General features: G+C 38.5%; 1 protein-coding gene across 1 annotated transcript in view; it reads right to left on the reverse strand.

Moving 5' to 3' along the window:
- The window catches only part of LOC124556790 (paired amphipathic helix protein Sin3b-like), a 289,392-nt gene that overhangs the window by 51,405 nt on the left and 216,963 nt on the right, over positions 1-21,024 (reverse strand). Inside the window, exons 17-18 of the mRNA XM_047130801.1 lie at positions 12,345-12,496; positions 11,955-12,138 (exon numbers count right to left, since the gene is read on the reverse strand). Coding sequence (XP_046986757.1) covers positions 11,955-12,138; positions 12,345-12,496 — 336 coding nt within the window. The remainder of the gene's footprint in view (positions 1-11,954; positions 12,139-12,344; positions 12,497-21,024) is intronic.

Genomic DNA, 21,024 nt, shown 5'->3' on the forward strand with positions numbered 1-21,024 from the left:
CTGCTTGGTTCTGGCAGTGTATCAATAGCCACAGATAAAGCATGCTGCAACTTCGCAATACTAATGGGATAGTTGCACTTGGAGTTGCTGGAGATGAAGTTAAACAAAGCCTTCTCCGCAGTTCTCACAAGGGGAGGGCGCAGGAGGAGTCTCATAAATTTAGCTCAAACTGTGCGAGTTAAGCAGATAGAATATCTCGCACGAGTGGGCCATGGGAAAGTATAAAATGTTCTCAAAAATTTTTCGAGTAGTGTATGAGAGATTTTTGAGCATTAATAGTTCAATCTGCAGTGTGGCACAATGGTCAACTGCCCGACTGATAAACCACTGGCTCGGTTCGATTCTCCCTGCTGTCTTTTTTTTTTCCTTTTTATTTTATTCCTCACAATGATCAACTATTAATTATAAAATTTAAATATATTTAAACAGTTCAATTATACTATGAGAAGGACAGATTGCTACTTACTGTAAATATGGCATGTTGTCTTGTAGACAGGTACAATGAAGAGACTGTTACACATTAAGCTTTCAGCCAAAGCCTTCTTCTGAAATGAAAGGAAACATGTGTGTGCACAACCCCCCCCCCCCCCCCCCCCCCCCCCCACCCTTACTTACACTCACACTCACACACACACTCACACTCACACTCGCACACACACACACACACACACACACACACACACACACACACACACACAGAGAGAGAGAGAGAGAGAGAGAGAGAGAGAGAGAGAGAGAGAGAGAGAGAGAGCGAGCGCTCCTGTACACATGACCACTATCTCTGGCCAGAATGCAACTGCCTCGAATGGAAGCAGCAGTCCAGAGTGGGCAGTGGAGGGAGAGAGATAGCATGGCGCTAGTGGGGGGAGAGAAATGAGTGCAGCTTGGCATAGAGTGCAGGGACCAGACAGCGGCAAGACAAGGCTGCCAGGCACCACATTGGGAGATTGTGGCGGAGGGAAGATGGCGGGCGAGGGAAGTGGATAAGGAGATGAGCAGAGAAGCGGGAAAGATTGGTGCATGTGCAGGCAGAGAGTAGTTCACAATGAGGGTGAGGGGATGAGAATTGGGAGGAGGTGGCACGACAGAGAGAGTAGAAACTGTTGGGTGGTTACCACAGGTCGAGGCTGGAATGGTTTTGGGAGCAGAGAATGAATTGTAAGGGCACGCTATGTTCAGCTGCAGGTTGTGCCACAGGGTGGTCTACTTTGCTCTTGGCAACAGGTTGGAGGTGGCTGTTCATTCTGGTGAACAGCAGGTTGATAGATATACCAACACAAAAAACTGTGCAATGATTGCAGCAGAGCTGGAATATGGCATGACTGGTTTCACAGCTTGCCCAGTCTCTATTGGGGTAGGATTACCATTTGACAGGACTCAAATAGGAAGTGCTGATTGGGTGGATTGGACAGGTCTTTCACCTGGGTCTTCTACAGGCATACAATCCCTGTGCCAAGTGGTTAGGATTGGGAATGGCATAATGATGGACTAGCCTGGCCACTTGAGAACGGCATAATTACAGTGACAAGAACATCCTTGCCCAGTGTGCTAAAGGTCTCACAAAGTCCTTCACAGACAGGCACTATCTTCCAGACCTAGTCCGCAAACAGAATTACCATATAACCGCACACCTCCGATCCTCCACACCTAAGAATCTGCTAACAAAGGAGTGCCCTGTTTGTCACCAAATAGCTCACCAGATGGGAAAAATTGACCACATACTTTGTCAGGGCTTTGATTATGCCCTGAAATGAGGGACATCTTATCAAAGATCCTTCCCACTACTCCTAAAATGGTGTTTCATTGTCCACCCAACCTCCACAACATCCTAGTCCATCCCTATCCCACTCCCAATTACCACCCCTTGTCACAATGATCATATCCTTGTGGAAGACCCAGGTGCAAGCTCTGCCCAACCTACCCATCCAGCACTTCCTACTCCAGTCCTGTCACAGGTTTATCCTACATCATCAGAGGCCAGGCCACCTGTGAAGGCAGCCATGTCACATATCAGCTCTGCTGCAATCATTGTACAGCTATTCATATTGGTTTTACTACCAACCAGCTGTCCACCAAGATGAGTGGCCACTGCCAAACTGTGACCAAGAGCAAACTGGACCACCGTGTGACACAACATATATGCAGGCTGAGCATAAAAAGTTTGATTTCAATGGTTGCTTCACAATCCAGGCCATTTGGATCTTCCTCTCTACCACCAGCTTATCTGAAGAGGGTGGATGGGAGTTACTTTACAACACATTCCACACTCCCGAAATCGTCCCAGCGATAATCCACAGTAACCTACAGCCCCACACCCACCACCCAACAGTTTCTGCCCTCTATGTCCTATCAGCTCCTCATAATTCACGTTGCCTCACTCCCCATTGTTCACTGCTCTTTGTGAATGTGCCACCAGTCTTTTCCCATTCTCTACTACTCTCCTTTTCTGCCCCCCCCCCTCCCCCCCCCCCCATTTTCCCTCCCTCACAGCCTCTCAACACTGTGCCTGGCAGTGTTGTCTTGCCACCATCTAGTCATCTAGTCCCTGCATGCTCTACCAGGCAAGGCGCACTTCTCTCCACCCACCTATATCCTGCTATCCCTCCTCTTCTCCTCCCCCCTCCCCCTTCATGTGTGCTTTTCCTTTCCTTTCTGAAGAAGGCTTTGGCTGAGAGCTCAATGTGTAACAGTCTTTGCATTTTGCCTGTCCACAACTCAATGCATTGTCTTTATGGTGAGCAGCAATCTATTCTTTCCATTGTTTAAACAGTTCAATTCATATACATAAAATTAATATATTCAGTTTAGTTACAATTACTTTAATTTAATTAATTGATATATTTAAATAGGAATTGTTTTAAACAAGACATTTCTGTGATTCCAACAATTTTCTGACAATTTGTAATGGCCTCTACAGATGTGAACAATGTCTCACTATGCATCTGCGGTGATTTTCCATAAACACTTATTACTTTATGGGAAAATGAAAACCCAACAAGAATTTTCTACCAGTGAAGTGATTGGTGAAAAGATCAAAACTACAACTAATGATGAAGATTTTTTTTTCCTTTAATTGACCAGTTCTCTTCATTATGCTTCATCAATTTATAAAGAAAATCCTCTTGCCTCTGTGTGTGGGTCCTGTATCAAAAGCTATGTGTAAAGCAATTGCAGAGCATGTTATTGAAATTAGGAATAATAATTTCATAGTAACTGATAAAAATTTGATATTATACAACAAGCCTGACAACCAAAATCTTTATGAAGAGGTTTGTGGATTCTCTCTCTCTCTCTCTCTCTCTCTCTCTCTCTCTCTCTCTCTCTCTGCTCATACACGCTTTTACTATCTACAGTCCTATTTTATCTATAAAAGGTTTGTTCTTCATGACTACAACCCTACTGAATATTCCTCTTGTACTTTAGTATCTTTGTCTGATAAAAATTAACTCATCAATTTTTGAGATGACTGTCCAAAATGAAAGTTTCCATGATTAAAATAACAATTTTCAATCTTCATAGGGGCAAAAAAAAAAAAAAAAATCTTCAAACTTGGAAGAAAGAAATAGAACAAGGTAGCACTAGAAATGACAAAATTGCAATCATTAACTCCAAAACATTGAAAATATTTTAGGAGGCATTAGGCTGTTATGAACAAGTGACAAAGAGAATATTACGACAATCAGCAATGTTTGTTGCATTCCCATACTTGTCAGAAAAATTTCAGTTTACTACTAGTGATAACCAGATAAAAAGTTTCAAATGTAGACATTCAATAAGACAGTGTACCATCACCAAATTCATCAGCAAGAACAAGATTGCAACTTTGGAAGAAATAGTGGAAGCAGCACAGAAGTTCTGTCTACAGATGAGAGACATAATGTTAAGCTCCAACCTCATTTACATAATTAAGACTGACCAGACTGGATGCCAGTAGAATCAATGTATAACAAGACACTGGATTACAATGGTGCAAAGACTGGTGAAAAAATTCAATTTCTCCACAACAATTTACTCTTACACAGTGTAATATAGTTTAACCACTCCAAGGAACCTGTTACCCCTTGTGTGCAAGAGCCTGCATATAAATTTGGTCCTTGAATTGCTGGTACCGTCAAGAAATTAGAGGAGATGAATATAAGAATGTTGCCATTCTTGATTATTACCCCACGTCATCAAGCTAACTAAAGAACCTTATGCAAAATTCTTGGAAAAAAAAAAAAAAGTTAAAATCTTAAGTTGACTCTCATAAATTCCTTCTATTGGTGGATTCATGGGGAGGCCAAGTAGATTTGACACTTTATGGTAAGACATGAGGAAGGAAAAGTAACATGTACTTTGATGATCATTCCAACCAGATGTACTCCTTTTGCTCAACCCTGTAATGTATATTTTTATTGCCAAGTCAAAAATCTAATTAAAAGACTACAAAGTGCTCCACAATTGCTACAACAAAAGTGATAATTATCTTCATTAGAAGATGTAATTAAAATACAGTCAATCGTGCAGCATCAATTCAGTGCTCTTGTTTTCACTCCAATGATTTGGAATACTTGGTAAGAATGAAAATTGACAGAGTAAAGGCCTTGATTTAAAACATGAATGTAGCATGCTTTCCAGTGAAATGTATTTTGGAAAAATATTCTTGCTCAGAAAATGCTTTCATAAAATGTGCATGGTGTGACAAATGTCTATGTTTTAAATGTCTCTTTGGTGATTATCACCCTAAAAAATGTAGTTTGACTAATAATAATAAATAAAAAGCAGTAATTAATTGCTAGAATTTTCAGAAATTTCACTTTCATTCAAAACTTCACCCAATTATTTAAATTAATTGTTTGAATATTTCCATTAAAGTAATCATAACTAAACTGAATATATTAATTTTACGTATATAAGCTGAACTGTTTAAATATATTTAAATTTTATAATTAATAGTTTATCATTGCAAGAGAGGGAAAAAAAGGCAGCAGTGGATGATCAGATGACTGGATAAATCTGGTCACATCCTCCTTTTTATCTCTCTGTCCAGAGTCTGGGTGGATTTTTAAATTGCCCTCCTCTTTCACAAAGTTGAGTATAATAAAATTATATTTGTAATTATTCCCATTTTACTACTCTTTTCTTAAATAACTTATCCACAGACGGCAGCAGGATCATCAATTTTTCACTACTGATTGTGGATCGACCCACAAGAGAGTGTACATAGAGTTTATTTAAAATTTCTGTCCCATATTTTCAGTTCCGGACTCACATCATGTCAGCTTGGCATGAAAGGTTTCATGTTATGTACTCAGTACTCATGTGTGATTGTGATTTGCTGTTTATTGTCACCAAGTGAGTTTTATAAAATATCTGGCAAGGCCTAAACGCAAGTGTATATTCTCAGAAGTTCTTGCTTACAAATATCCTGCCTTCAAGAAAGGGACACCTGGATTTGAAGCAGAATGTAAAATATGTGGAGCTGGAACTTACATCTCAGTGGCCAATAAAGGTAAGAAATAGCTTGGCAGATTGTTTTATTGTCATGGTTTTATTTCAAAGTTTCTTAGTCATTCAATTTATTTATATTTGAAAAACTGAATGAGAAAAAATTGCCAATAAAATTCTCCAGTTCTACATGGCATACATAAATATCGTTTGATTAATATAAATATTATAAAAGGAAATGCATGTCACTGTGTCACTGAACTATTTTAAATCTCTTGCAATAGGTGACCAAGATCTGAAACATTATATTACCAGTCAGACGCATAAGAAGAATCTTCAGGTTTGCAGTTCAATGTCTAGGATACACACATTATTTCAGGAACAGCAATCTGCTTCTGCTTTAAGTCACAGAGTTCTTGCTGGAGAAGGAAACTAGCATTGCATTATGTTAGGCATCATTTTAGCTCTAGGTGAACGGTTCACATGCCTAAATTAAATAAAGCTATTTATTTTGATTCAGATGTCCCTAAAACAATTTTATCAGTCACAACAACAGCTCACAGCAATATAAACAATGCAATTGCTCATGCCTTGAATGTTTTATTTCAGTTTCTTGAGAATAGGTTAAGAGACGCCATCATATAGCATTTGCACACGTTGATGTATGCGTTCAATTCAAATATTCTGCAACTGCAAAAAGAAGACGATTCTGTGATTGAAATTTTATATTCTGTATGTAAGATGCTTGAGGACAGATTAAATGAAAAATTAATTTCCCTGAAGGTTACACAGAATCTGGAAATTGCAACAGAGGGAGGCTTCAATAAAGAAGATTAACTTTTTTTGGAGAAAGTTACGTTGCTGTATCAATTGTGGCATGAATATTTAAAATGATGACTCTATATGTCAGATGAGTTTTCCTGTTTCAAGTGGGTGTCTTTTAGAAAATATGATACGTATAGTGATGTTGAAACACCCTTTTGTATTTACAACATAAATGTCGAGCTTTTCAAAACTGAAGATGTAAAATGTTTTGACCAATTCTGTAATTTTAGACAACTTCTGAGACAGAACAGTAATGATCCTGAACTTAGTGGGTTATCTTGTAATTAAAAAAAGGCCACGTATTTCTGTGAAAGTAAGTCTGTCGATTATCATTCAGAATTGTTAAAACTTGCCGAATACTTTTTCAGTATATCAGGGCACAATACAAATGCAGAAAGAGTATTTTCGCTCATTACAAACACAGTGGACTGATGGCAGGAATACGCTGTATCCTGAATCTGTTAAAGGTATTTTGCCTGAATCTGTTAAAGGTATGTTGATGGTCATGTATAATTTAAAAGGATTTTCCTGTGTATCTGCTAAGCAAGCCTATACTTCTACATAAAACTGGGTCTTCAGAGAAGTACCAATAAAAGTTAAGGAATCTATGTTATGTCTATTAATTTACCCATTTATTAAATTTGAACACATGTTCCCAGGTGTCTTCTTTCTTCTATGTCCTCTTCTTTGAAGCTGTTTGTCCTCTGTTTTGTATGTTTGCACCTGATCATCCTACACAGCAGCAAGAATCACACCTGAGCCAGCAATTTATCAAACCGTGCGCTGCCTAATCACTAAAAACTCAACTCTAAAATCTTTCAAGAGCATTTTGCTTTTCCTAGGGCCCACTCAGGTAAGATATTGTAAGAACTTGAAAGGGTCATCTGATTGCTTCTAGGAACACAGTTTGAGTCAAATGAGTGAGACCTGCCCCATGCTCTCCCCTTGTCAATCTGCTTTGGAATACGGGATTCAGAGTGCTGAATCAAATTTCTGGCATGCAGTCCCATAAATTACATTTTTTTCGTCTGATATTCTACCTGTGTACCATTTTGCCACCTTCAGAGTGAGCCAAAATACTGTCAATATAGCACTCACTCCGTTCTTTTAAAACCGTGGACTGCGCATACAGTCACAGATGCACAAGTGCCAGAAACACTGATCACCAACAAAGAAGTGCACATGTGCATGAACTGAATCTGCGGTTATAGGGTTGATGCATGCTGGGAAGACAATGTATCATTGTGAGCTGCACTGTGGCCATGTCTTTGCAAGTTTATTTAAGAAAGTGCCAGATTCAATGACTTGACCAAGCTGAAACCCCAATATCTGTTAGTTAAATTCTTCAAGAAATGAATTTTAAATGCTTCTTTCACCTCAGAGTCCCAAAAACATGAAGCTGACACTAGAAGTTTGGCATTTTCTGACAGCATAGAGTGATCAGTGTCAATGCAGTGCTCTGCCACAGCCAATTCGTTGGGCTGTAAGAGCTGAGTTTACCTACGATGTTCTGTGACCTTTCATGGACTGAAGAGTCAACTGACCAATCTATGAAAGGCCATGCTTGTAGGGGATCTTGAAAACTCCAGCCTTCCGGAGCATCAAATCATATTTAACAGGACCCACGACTACTGCTGTGCCGGCCACGGTGGTCTCGCGGTTCTAGGCGTGCAGTCCGGAACCGCGCGACTGCTACGGTCGCAGGTTCGAATCCTGCCTCGGGCATGGATGTGTGTGATGTCCTTAGGTTAGTTAGGTTTAAGTAGTTCTTAGTTCTAGGGGACTGATGACCACAGCTGTTAAGTCCCATAGTGCTCAGAGCCATTTGAACCATTTGAACTACTGCTGTTTTCAGTGGAGGGTGAAAAATCACTTTCACTTTGTGCTTGCTGAGAATCTGTCCAATTCTTGACAGTCAGCTTCCCACATAGGGTAGGAAAGCCATAACAGAAGACTCAGATTTAAATCTATGCTTGTAGATATAGATGATGTTTCAAAATTATGAGGTTAAAAATATGTTAATCATAAACAAAGTTGGAAATGTTTTTGCTCTTTGTCAAAAGTAATATTATTGACTACAAAACACAAAGTAAGTGAACTCCTTCCTACTGCATGAAGTTCTTCAGCATGTGAAATATGGGAAACTGGTCTATTGGAAAAGTCTCCATAGCGTGATGGCTTCATGGGATCTTAACCCTTTCTGATTCACAGTTGGACTACATCTGACATTATGATGTTCCACTATTGCTTCGATGCTGGACAATGTCCAGCACATTCCCATTATTGTCATTTCCATTTGTTGGAATTCATGAAGCACATAGCAGCATTTAGTACAAAGATCTGACAACTAAAAGCATGTTGCATCTGCACATTTCTAGTGCGATAATGGCTGGTAGAAAATGTGTAAGTGCCAGATGGCTCACAGACAATGAGGACAAAGGAGAATTTAGTGATGAAAGTCACTGGGAAGAAACTTCCCGTCAGGTGCAGTGATACAATTTCTAGTGAATCAGAATCTACTTATGGAGTGGAAAGCGATGAAGTGACACTACCTGTAGAAAACACCTGGGAAGTTTATTGTGATGGTATGGTGGTCTCAAGAAATTCCCTTTTTTTGTCACGCAACAAGATTTTACCATTCCTCATGGAGTTCAATCAAAATCCGAACATGAATATTTGCAACTCTTTTTCATTGACAATCTTATTAGCAAAATGCTACAAATATGTATGCTAAAGAAAAGATACAGAAAGTCACTCCACTTACAAAATACTCAATATGACGCTCGTGAAGACAGTTTCATTAAAAGAACTGAAGGCTTTTCTTGGCGTAACACTGAAGATGACATTGAATTTGAAGGCAGAATTAGTTGACTGTTTAACAGAAGACTAGCTAGAATGAACTCAATTTTTCAAGGATGTTCTTTCTCATACCACAGTTCAGGGGTGTCAATGTATGATAGGGAGAAAGCTGAAGAATGTCAATAAGTATATTGATAGTAAATGCAAAGAACTTTATGTACCAAAAAGAAATGTGACCATAGATGAGAGCACAATAGTATTCAAAGGAAAAATTCAATTGAAACACTACAATCCAAAGGTGCCTATGAAGTGGGGTTAAAAGAGTTTTCAGTCTGTGTTATTCAGAAAACGGTTATGTTTTTTCTTACATTCCATATTATGGACAGACAACTACAGAAAGTCTAATTTGTCCTGACTTACCATTTGCAACCCAAATAGTGGTTCATTTGGCAGAGCAATTGCTAGCTTGTACAGGTGTTTCAGGCTATCACACCTTTACTGACAGGTTATACACAAGCCCTCAACTTGTTCAGCAATTGTACAAAATGAAATTTCATTAACAGGCACAGTTATGCCTTTTAGAATGGAATTTCCAATTGAGTTGCTGAATATGAGTTATGTGTGTTTCAGAGTGAGATAAAAATTATGTGCCTTTCATTCCGTGACAAGAGGTTAGCCGCTATGTTGAGTACATTCTTTGGTCCTCAAACCCAATTGATCACTGGTTACAGGAAGAAAGAGTCTGTGCAGTTCCTGAAACCCACTGTTACTTTGGAACACAAGAAGTTTATGGGAGAAGTGGGCAGCGCTGATCAATACTGTGGTTACTGTGGTTTTACAAGGCGGTCATACAAGTGGTGGTAAAAAATTATTAGTCTGGCTGACTGAAGTTGCTTTAGTGAACAGCTATAGTCTTTACTCAATACACAAAACTAAATGTGGAGAACAACTGCAGACTCACCTTTCCTGCAGAAGAAATCTAATACAGCTAGTCAGCCAGGTGAGAAATACAGATTCAAAGAAAATAGGAAGACCACCACCATCTGACACCAAGGAGAGACTAAATGGGACCAGGCATCTTATAATGCAAAGTGAAAGACAAAAATCAATAATGCATTGCATGGTCTGCAACAAATTCAAGCAGAAAGGACAAAGAAGAAAAATAACTTTCTACTGCGAAACATGCAAGAGGAAGCCCGGGCTTCACAAGGATGAATTATAAACAAACCATAAAAAAACACCAATACAGTTTAGAAAACAAGTGTAAAAGAAAATAAAGTGGTCAAGTGACCTCACACAGCATTTTAGTTTTTTCAAAATGATAGTATTTATAACCTGTAATGCCTTACATCATTACAGGCATAAAATTAATAAAAGTTGGGGAGAATATGGTGAATGGAAAAATTGGCCTTTAAATGCTCAATGAACTGTTTACATACGGTGGGTAAGAATCCTCTGCAATTCCTGGAGTTTATACTTCAATGATTCAAGTGTTCTACTAAATTCAGTGCCAAACAAGTATTTAATGCTAGTCACACAACATTCAACTGCTGATATGTGACAATGCCAAAGCAATACAAATTAGAGTCCATTGTGTTGCCAATGGCTCATGCTGACTTTGCCAAATCTAATATGTCAATTTTCGTATTATTACCCAATTAAAAAACAATTATTTAAAACACAATAAGTGAAAGTCTTTAGAAAGAGAATTGTCCCAAAAAGTACATGGAAATGACAAACAAACAAAAAGACCCTCTTAAAAATTCCAAAACATGTTTACGTGTTTATGTTACCAGAGTAATCACTGGAATCTTGACTAAAAATAAATAATCTATCATCACAACACTGTACACAATACTGATAAATTTTTTACTTAGGAATCAGCTGCGAAAATTCAGCTTTGTATCTACGATGATAGAAAGTATGAGTGGAATACCAATATTGGAAGGAATAAAGAAAATAGACCACCCTACAATTTAAACATTGGAATGGTCAATAAACACATCAACAAGACTCAAAACATTGTGAAGATTTCAGATAATGTCCTTCTTCGGAGCTGACTGATACAGAAAACACACACACACACACACACACACACACACACACACACACACACAACAATGCTCGATCTGTGGCACTGGTACACTGTAGATGGTTGGGACAACGCAATTCTTGTGTGTGTGTGTGTGTGTGTGTGTGTGTGTGTGTGTGTGTGTGTGCACGCGCGCGCTTGCACACATGTCGTACATTTGTTACCTATGCTTCTCTGACGTCAACTGCACACTACATTTGTCCACCACAATATACTGTGAATTACAGTTCTTCTAAGGAAAGGCAATAAATTTCCGTGCACACAAAATGTTTTGAGCATCTCTGGCATCCAAAGTTACAAGAGGTTTAAGAGTATTTCATAACATTAGTTTCAAGTAGCACTCTAGCAGAAGCTGCAATGTCTAAGTACACTCCAAAGTTTATCTATTAAGTTTGTTAATACAAAACTGTAACCAACTTTCTATTTTATTTTTCACGTGTTATGCAACTTATTCCAAATTATGTTCTTATTCACCATCTAGGCAAAGATTGCTGTGCATGACACATTTTTCAGCATGAGTGAGTAGTTCATGCACATTTTCACTACTTATGAATTGTATTTATTTAATTGGAAAGATATATAATATTTAAAAACTTGTTCCACTGTGTGTATGTACTTCATATCATTCTTAGGCAAGAGACTTGAAAGGTGAACTAAGTTTATGCCGAAAGCTCAACACACAACCCGCCCAATGATCATCAGACACAATCAACGTTGATACAAGTATTTCTGAAATGATTTTGTACCTATTACACATTACAACACATAGTCATACACAATTTAGCTGAACTTTTAGATGTTGAATACTCACTCTTTGGTTTTAATCGCAATGCCACAGCAGTTGACTCCCTTCGATCTCTCCTGTACATGCATTCTTCTGCAGCAAGAAATCTTGCCCTTTCATACATCCTTGTAAGTCTTTCACAGAGAATTTGGTGAAGTCTCAGGAAAAGATACCAATAGTTATTAGCATAAAAGAGTGTATATGATTCCCCCTGTAATGTTTACAACAACAATTAGATGATATTAACCAAAATAAAGTTTCTATAATTTCAGGAATTGAGCTCAAAATATTAAAGAGACTAAATCAGTTTTAAACATTAGCCTTAGTTAAAAGAAACTACATGCAGGTACAGTTCATCAAAATAACAATAAAAAATAGAATTAATCGCAGCTAATGAATGCAATATAAAAGACTTACAGGATGTGAAGATTTAGCATGGTGTGGTAGATTGACATCCGACTTTTTAATGTCAGGTACTTCTTGATCATTGAGATCTTCACTGCTGATATTTCTGCATGACTGGTCTGCATTACTGCTTGCATTTTCTTTACTGCCATCCGTCTTTTCGTCTGTAAATAAATGTTTAAGAACAAGTACGGGTAATGTATGCCAGAACAGAATAATAATTGTTAAAATGTCAATCATTTGGTAGATTGGATTGGATTAAATTACGTGTACTTTTTTCCATAGATCCATAATGGGGAGATTCTCAAGTATGTAGGACACCACATAAAGCAAGACTGCATAATAAACAATTTTTTATAAAAGCTATGCTAATGGTCCTTCTACAGAGCTTAAGTGGAGTTAGAACAGGAAAAAAAATAAACACATTTTTGGATTTTTATCTCATAAAATTTGCAACTTTCTAAATACAAAATGGTTATATATATAACTTAGAAACTCACATGGGAAGTATTTTATTTTATTTTTTTTTAAATATAATCTGCACCAGTTGAAAGTGTTAAAATTTTTATGTGCATTACTTCAAGATCTAATAAAATCAGTATTTTTTTATATATATAGAAGCCTGTGGATTGGTGTGTTATAAACGTTAAATGCTGGTCATGTCCAGAAAAGGATGGGCACCAGGTTGAGGAAGTTGAAACAAAGCTTGAGAGACAAGAAACTTTCTGATGGTAAAACCATAAGAGGCAGGCTGGCAGACAAAATGATTGATGAACTACAGCAGTATTATGGGATGGTCATTAAAAATAATACTGAGGATTTGTTGAAAATGAAGCAAGCAGTATGGACTACCTTCTTCCACAGACTGTCAACTGATGAAAAACCAGTACACCACCTTTGCCCTCCTGGACCCGATTCATAGCGCAATTACTGCAGTGCCCAATACTCAAACAGTTCATACAGCCATAAACATGCCATCCCAGCAGCAGTCATGGATATCATAAAATCTATTTACAGAGACGTGGCAAATCCTGAATTACTAAAGAAGTGTCTGCATGGTCAGACTCAAAATCCGAATGAGTTGTTCAATAATCTTATACGGACTTGCTTACCAAAAAATGTTTTTGTTGGAATGAAGACACTAGAGTGGGGGGAGGGAGGTCAGTGATGCTGTTATTGTGCGGAGAGGGGAGGGGGGGGCGCAGTGATGCTTTAACTGCTGTGGACGTGTTAACGCGCGCCTTTGTGCCTGTCCCTGTGTTCTCTCAACGTACTTATGTGCACCAGCAGTTCTTCTACCTGGTATTCTGACTGTGTTTACGCAAGCAACCTTAGTGGCACCTGTGTGCTCGTGACGTGTTGAGACGTGCTACTACTTCTTCCCGTGGCCTCTGGCTGCATTAACGCGCCCAGCTGTATATTCGTGCCAAGCGCCTAGTAGCTGTTCAGCATTCCGCTGGCATGGTTTAAGTCTCGTGAGCGTTTGCTGCTGTGTTCTTGTGTTGCAGTTTTCGTCTGTGCATTTACTGACCGTTGATGCTGCTAACATTTTGAGAAGAAAATGATACGCCGTCGTGGTTGTACAGACGAATAAATCTTCAAAATTCTCGCTAGAAGCGACAGTGAGAATGAAATTTTCAACTGAATCTCGAAGTAACAGTCCTGTGCCGTGTACTTCAGCTGGAACAACGCATCTGTCAACAAGGGAGGGATATCATTCAGAATCTGATGGGTCTGAGAGTGATAGTGAAGTGCCATTGAAAAGAGCTCGCTTTAGCGACATGTTTGACTGGAAGGAAAGTGATTTTCGTCCATTTATGAACGAGTTCAATGCTTCAGCTTCTGGACACAACAGTGGTTTAGGGCCAGATTCAAATGTTTTATCATATTTCCCAGTATTTTTAACAGAAGAACTGATGAAATTTGTGGCAGATGAAACCAACAGATTTTTTTGCATACGAAAGAAAATACACCAGAATTAAGAGCATTCACGTTTGTCCAGACGGAAAGAAACAGGTTTCGAGGAACTGTATTCCTTCGCCGCTGTTTGTATGCTAATGGCTCGTGTGAAAAAGCTGAAAATCAGTGACTATCGGTCCACAGACATACTCTTGAACACTCCTGTTTTCGGTGAAATTATGGCCAGGGACCGTTTTCTGTTAATTTTAAGAATGCTTCACTTCAGTGACAACTCTGTCAGCAATGAAGGAGACAGGTTATTTAAAATTAGGTATATTGTTGATAAAATTCACGCAACATTTTGCAGCGCATTTCATCCATATCAAAAGCTCTGCATTGACGGAAGCCTCTTGTTGTTCAAAGAGCGATTATTGTTCAAACAGTACATTTCCTCCAGAAGAAGTAGGTTTGGAATTAAAACATTTGTGCTATGTGACTACCAGATGGGTTATATCCTGGATTTCATTGTCTACACAGGCACAAATACCGCAATTGACTTCCACATTCTGGGGAAAAGTGGCGACATAGTAGCAACATTGAAGAAACCATTTTTAGGAAGGGGACATACGTTCTATGTCAATAATTGGTATTCAAGCCCAGACCTGTTCCTTTGGCTTCATAACCATGGAACAAACATATGTGGTACTGTTCGCAAAAACAGACGCAATATGCCAAAATTAGAAAACAAACTAAAACGAGGAGAAATACAGTTTATGTCCACTGACACAATCCTTTCCATGAAATGGTGTGACAAAAGAGAAGTGTGGATGCTGACAATCGGTAATACTGCAGAAATGGTTGAGATGGAAAAGACAAACAGAAAGACAGGTGAAAGATTAAGGAAACCACAATGTGTTGCAGATTACAACAAGAGTATGGGTGCTGTTTACCGCTGTGACATGCTGCTGAGTTCAGTGCAATCAGTACGAAAGACTGTCAAGTGGTACAAAAAGTTCTTTTTCCACGTACTGGATCTGTGCATTTTAAATGCCCATGCTTTCCACAGAGTAGTAACAGGACGATAAATGCAACTAGCAGAATTTCATTTGTGTCTGGTAAGAGAGCTTGTTGAAACTTATGCAAAAGAAAGGAGGAAAGCTGGCAGAGGAAGGTGCTCTGAAGACGAGAATCCTCTTAGATTTACTGGGAGGTATTTTACACAGGTCATTGAAATGGAAAACTCGAAGAAACGTACGCCAATGCGTCGGCGTGCAGTATGCTCAAAGCAGAAAGTGCGCCGAGAAACGAGATACGAATGCAGAGCATGCAACATACCACTACGTGTAGTGCCATGTTTTGAGGTGTATCACACTAAACAAAACTATTAACCATCTATAATACCCAGAAGAGAAGAAGTGACATTGATAACTTTCTAAAAGTAAAGGACAACAAAAAGGAAATATAAAATAATACAAAAATTGTATAACACTTACGATTTCTGACTTTGAAGCCATTTTACAGAAGTGTTACTGCACTCTCAAAAACATGAACTGCATTTCTCAGATGCCATTAAATCTATTACATACATTAAGCATAAAACTAAAACATTGCTGATTTAAACAAACATCACGTTTGTTTGCATGGCCACCTTCCGCAGCAGCTCTAACAATTAATTATTGTTAGCTTTGCTGTCTTAATCTTACTGCAATTAATGATGAAGAATTTCACACTAGACGCTTTTCGCTTTTATTTACAAAGCATCTTCTATGTTCACTGGTTTTCCTGTTTCATGTCAACCTCTGCTAATGAAGAGAGGGAAAGCAGTAGTGTGCAAATGATGTAAACATGAAGCAGGAAAACCAGTGAACACTGAAGATGCTTTGTAAATAAAAGCGAAACGCGTCTGGCGTCAAATTATTTTTCATTAATTGCAGTAAACTTAAGATGACAAAGCTAATAATAATTAATTCTACATATCATTCATTATAGTGATTCTTAGCAGTTTCAATGCACATCATGTGTGTGCAGTAATTCATCTGCAGATTCACAGCCATGGAAAAAGTATAGAGATACATCGTGTGTCAGTGATCAAACTCAGAAGGCAAGACAGCCACGGATGCCCTGGCTTGAGAAATATTCAGCACTGGCTGTGCTCAGCGAAGCGGCGAGCTGAGCCACAGGCAACGGTCCGTAGGGAAAGCCATTAGCACAGGTAACAGGATTACGCAGCCTCAATGGCGCGCTTGACCCTGCTAGATGGATGCACGGCTGCAGTAGCCAAAGGGTTAATGATGGCAACATTGGTAGGGTGAAAGTGCTACAGCATATGGGAATTAATCCTGGAGCAAACTGCATTAGAAAACTTGATCGGACGGACAAGGTTTGCATTGATAAAGCACACACAGGAGCCACAAAGGAGTCCAAAAAGAAAAAAAAATCTTGGAAGAAGATCAAGAGGATGATATACAGTATGGTGCAGGGTGCTTCTGAGTGACTAAAAATAAAATAAAAAATTAAGCATATATTAAGTGAGTTACAGTCTTTTAAACTTTAGAAGCCATTCCTGAAAATTTACATTTTCTGTTGCATTTTTCCCTAAACCTCAGAAACCACTTTGAGTAGAGTATTCAAATTTTCATACATATCCTGAGTCTACTGAACTAAAAGAAGAACATACTGTTATGTATAATTAAAATTATTTAGGATAACACACACAAAAAAAGTAAACACAATTTTAACCGTGTAATTAAAAAATTGTATTTACGAAAGCAGTCACTGAAATGCAATTATTGTAGTTCAGCAGACTCAGAACATACAGTTTAATGTCCTGTAAAAGTTTCATGTAAATGGCTACAGTGGTTCCTGAAATACAGGGAAGCCAAGTCACTAAATTTAACATTGTCCGGATAGGGCATTCCAACTCCCCTTAAGTGAAGTACTTCTCACGTAGAATAACTAAAAAAAAATCTTAAAACATATTTTTATTTATGAATTGTTAACAAACTTTTCACAAAATATGTAAATGTACAATACACTGAGGTGCATATGATGATTTCCAAGCTAGCTATGCAGCATCAAAGAGAAAATCAGTTTAGAATAATTATTTGCATTGATCACATTACTGCACTGAAGACATACACGAGTCAGATTAAGTAGAACCTATTCCCAAACATACTAAAGAATAACATAGAAAGGCTGTAAGGTAAATGGAAAATCAGCCTGATATAATTTAATTTCCAAAAACAAAATCATGGAGATAGTTATCAAATGTAACTGTTACCAGAAATTTCTAGAAACAGTTTGTGACTAATCATTTTATCTACCAGTAATAAATTTAGTTTTTCAAACAATTACACTGGTAATGCCATATGTATGGTATGCTTGTTGCTTGTTACAATTTCTGCAACACACTTACACGGAACAAATTGTGATCTTTTATCTGAAGTGTCATCTAGCATTTAATAGACTGATAGTTTTACACGATTTTATAGATTGTCCACGATCCATGTTTCCACAGTAAAGTTATGAGAATTAAATTGAATGTCTCATAAACCAGAGTTTTATGATATATATGCTGGCCGCCTGCCATCAGGAGCTTAGTTCGTCAGCGCACCTGACAATGGTGACATGTCTGATCGCGAAAATATTGAGCCCGTTGGACACCATGGACCGGCAGTACACCCGTGGACTGTTCCAGCAAGAAATACGCTGGGAGAAACTGAATAATCAACTCTGTCACTGTTGTAACATGTTGCCGGAACATTAATTACGAATTCCTTTCATTACTATCACAGTAGTAAAATTAACAATAAACTTTTCTTTTTCATCTCATTCATGTATATGCGAACTCTGCTTCTTCTGTAAGGTTGAGAGATGCCTTTCAGTATTGTTGGCCAAAGCACTCTGCTCATAGCTCAGGTTAATGAAGAGGAGTGGTACGAATATGGCAAGTTTTACTTTCCAATGAGTCAGATTCATCCACTACAGCAATGCGTGGGCAAGAGAGGGGAGGCTGAAGAGGGTAAAAGTGGATGCAGTTGCAGACCATCCTGTTGCCAGGAGCAGAGAGCTTTTTGTATGGCACTTACAACTGCAGAGTAGTGGGAACAGAGAGTGCCAGTCGCCTACAAAAAAGGCCTCAATAACTTTTGCTTTGATCATGCACATGTCATTAAGGCCCAGATGTAAATGACCTAAAAAACAACAAAATATGCAAGTATTTATGACTGTAAAAATAAAGCATAACTTTATGTAAGTTCTTGTTGATTTTTTTATACACCATGTAATACAAGATTAACTTCTGAAGAAATTGTGAGTATAGTACTTACTTTTGCAGGGTTTGAAACTACTACCACTTATTTTTGAAATGTCTGCACGCGTCTGAAAAAACATTAAGTACAGTGAAAACAACAACAACAATTATCCAAAAAATAAAACCAGGCTTTTACTACTGCACATCACTTGTTCACAGCATTTCAAATTAGTTAACACGTCCTGTCAATCTTCAGTTTCTGCAAAGTGGCACAGGTTCACGTGCATTTCCAGGTTTATGTCATAGATACAGTACTCACTGAGGATAGTTTTGTACTTGGAAAAGTACACATCTGAATGTGACAAAGTCATTGCATGCCGGTGTCAGTTCATTGTCTTGAAATGTTGCTACATTACCAAAATGACTGTCATTAATTTTGCACACTAGAACATCCAGAATTCTGCTGGAGAACACACTGCAGTTTACTGTTCACTTTGTCTGTCATATGACCATAAGCCTGACCCAGCAACTTTTCATATGTTGCACAATACCCAGGATGTCACACAGTTGAGTACCAGCAGCTTCCAGTGATGTGATGGCTTTTGATACCATGGAAAACTTGATGTTGATGTATGCCAAGTTTCCAGATGAGGTATTTGTAAAGACCTCTTTCACAGTTTTGGTAGCACTTGATTCAAGGTCACAAAAGACTGTCTTTATTTTGGTGTATTTGGTGCAGTAATTCTCAGCAGTATTAAGCCAAGAAGCCCATTGTGTAAGAACAAGCTGAGGGTGGAGGCCTAGTGAACGTGCTTGTTCCTTGAATTTCTGCACCTGTAACAGAGCTTTCACACAGATTTGCTTGCCACAGGAAATCAATTTGTCCACATCAGGGTAATTTGATCACACCTCTTCTGCAACTCTGTGTAATGCATGTGCAAGGCCAGTGATGTACATCATACAAAGGTAGAGAATTTGAAGCCCCTTGGCTGCTGCAGCTGTGTATGGAAGCAACATTTGTTACTAGCAGCAAAATGTTCTGTCTGTTCACACCATCTGGCCACAGCAGCTCCACAGAGTTGTCAAACAAAATGGCAATTGTTGAGTTCCTTTTTCTCTTGAGAGCTCCACATGTTAGGAGGAATATTTCTACAGGCCCATCAACTTTTAGAACACCAACAACAGTTGCTACAAAACTCCCACCCACAGCACTGGTTTCATCTATGGACACCCAGAACATTTGGTCAGCAATATTAAACTGTACTTTGTTGAACATCTGCTCATAGCACACAGATAAATAGTTCTTTTTCAATGTAGAATCATCTGAAACTGCATGTGTTGTGTACTCCAAGAACTGTCTAAAGTGTTTATTCTTCAGCTTCTCCAATGGTATACCATCATCTCACACAAGTCCTTGAAAAATGATTGCATGGTTGAAGTTGGACCTGTCTGCTCAAATAACAGTGTTTGCCTATTTTCACTTTTAGCACTTCTCTACACACAGCTGGCATATTTGGTGGTATTACAGTGATGTTGCATGTTAAATTAGTTTTATGCACTAGCTTTTACTTTGCGTAGTTTACAAAACAACATTTCCCTGTCAGTACTGAAGAACTTCTCTTCAAAATCATGAAAAAGTCTCTCAACATCATGCTGTCGAAGCACTTTACCTTCGGCTCGGCTTGTTGAATCAGCATGAGCATTTACTCAAACCTGATGCCACTGATCCAGGTTCATTCACGTGTTTTCTTTCCTGCCTTATTTGCACAAAATAGTCCTGTTGAGAATGGTCTGAACTGTTGTTGATAATTGGTAAGTTGGCAGATAAAATCATCTATTTCAATAAATAGACATTTCAACATTTAACCTAAAAGAAGAAGTAACAGATGACTTACAACTAGACTACTGCAGTTAATAATGAAGTCTAAAAGTTTTCAGGCTTTATAGCAGCAAGTTTAACAAGCACCCTCAAGCCCTCACTAATAACTGCTGTTAGGTCACGCAAGTGAAGATCACAACTACACTAAAGCCAGAAATCCTCTTCCATGACACAGAGAGGACGGTGACTTACAGAACACAAATTCTACTCTTGTCTGAACATTCAAATTTACAAATAACACAAGAATCAGATCAGAGTGAAGTCTGTCCAATGACCACAACTTCACAGTGAACACTGCTCAACATCCTTTGTAAGGCATCCAAACTGCTTTTCAAAGTTGTTGTTACTTTGTTTTATCGGTAGTCGATAATGTTTCACCGAGCTCAACCACAGCAAAGAAGCCACATGTCCGAGCTGCATCACCAGCAGTGCCAATCCAGATGAGGCGTGAACCACACCTCCTGGAGCTGCCAGATGTCACCACAGTGCAACTGTTATGAAATAGGCTAGGAGAGAAAGTTTGTGTGAGTTCTGACTTGGGCCAAATCTCCAGTGAGTGCTCTATTACCATCTCCAGCATACAGAGTCTACAATTCATTGCTCTGCCGAGCTACTGACAGACTTGAGTTCGGAAAGTGTGTTAACTTACATTCTGCAGACAG

This window comes from Schistocerca americana, chromosome X (assembly GCF_021461395.2).
Source record: "Schistocerca americana isolate TAMUIC-IGC-003095 chromosome X, iqSchAmer2.1, whole genome shotgun sequence".
Classification (NCBI taxonomy): domain Eukaryota; kingdom Metazoa; phylum Arthropoda; class Insecta; order Orthoptera; family Acrididae; genus Schistocerca; species Schistocerca americana.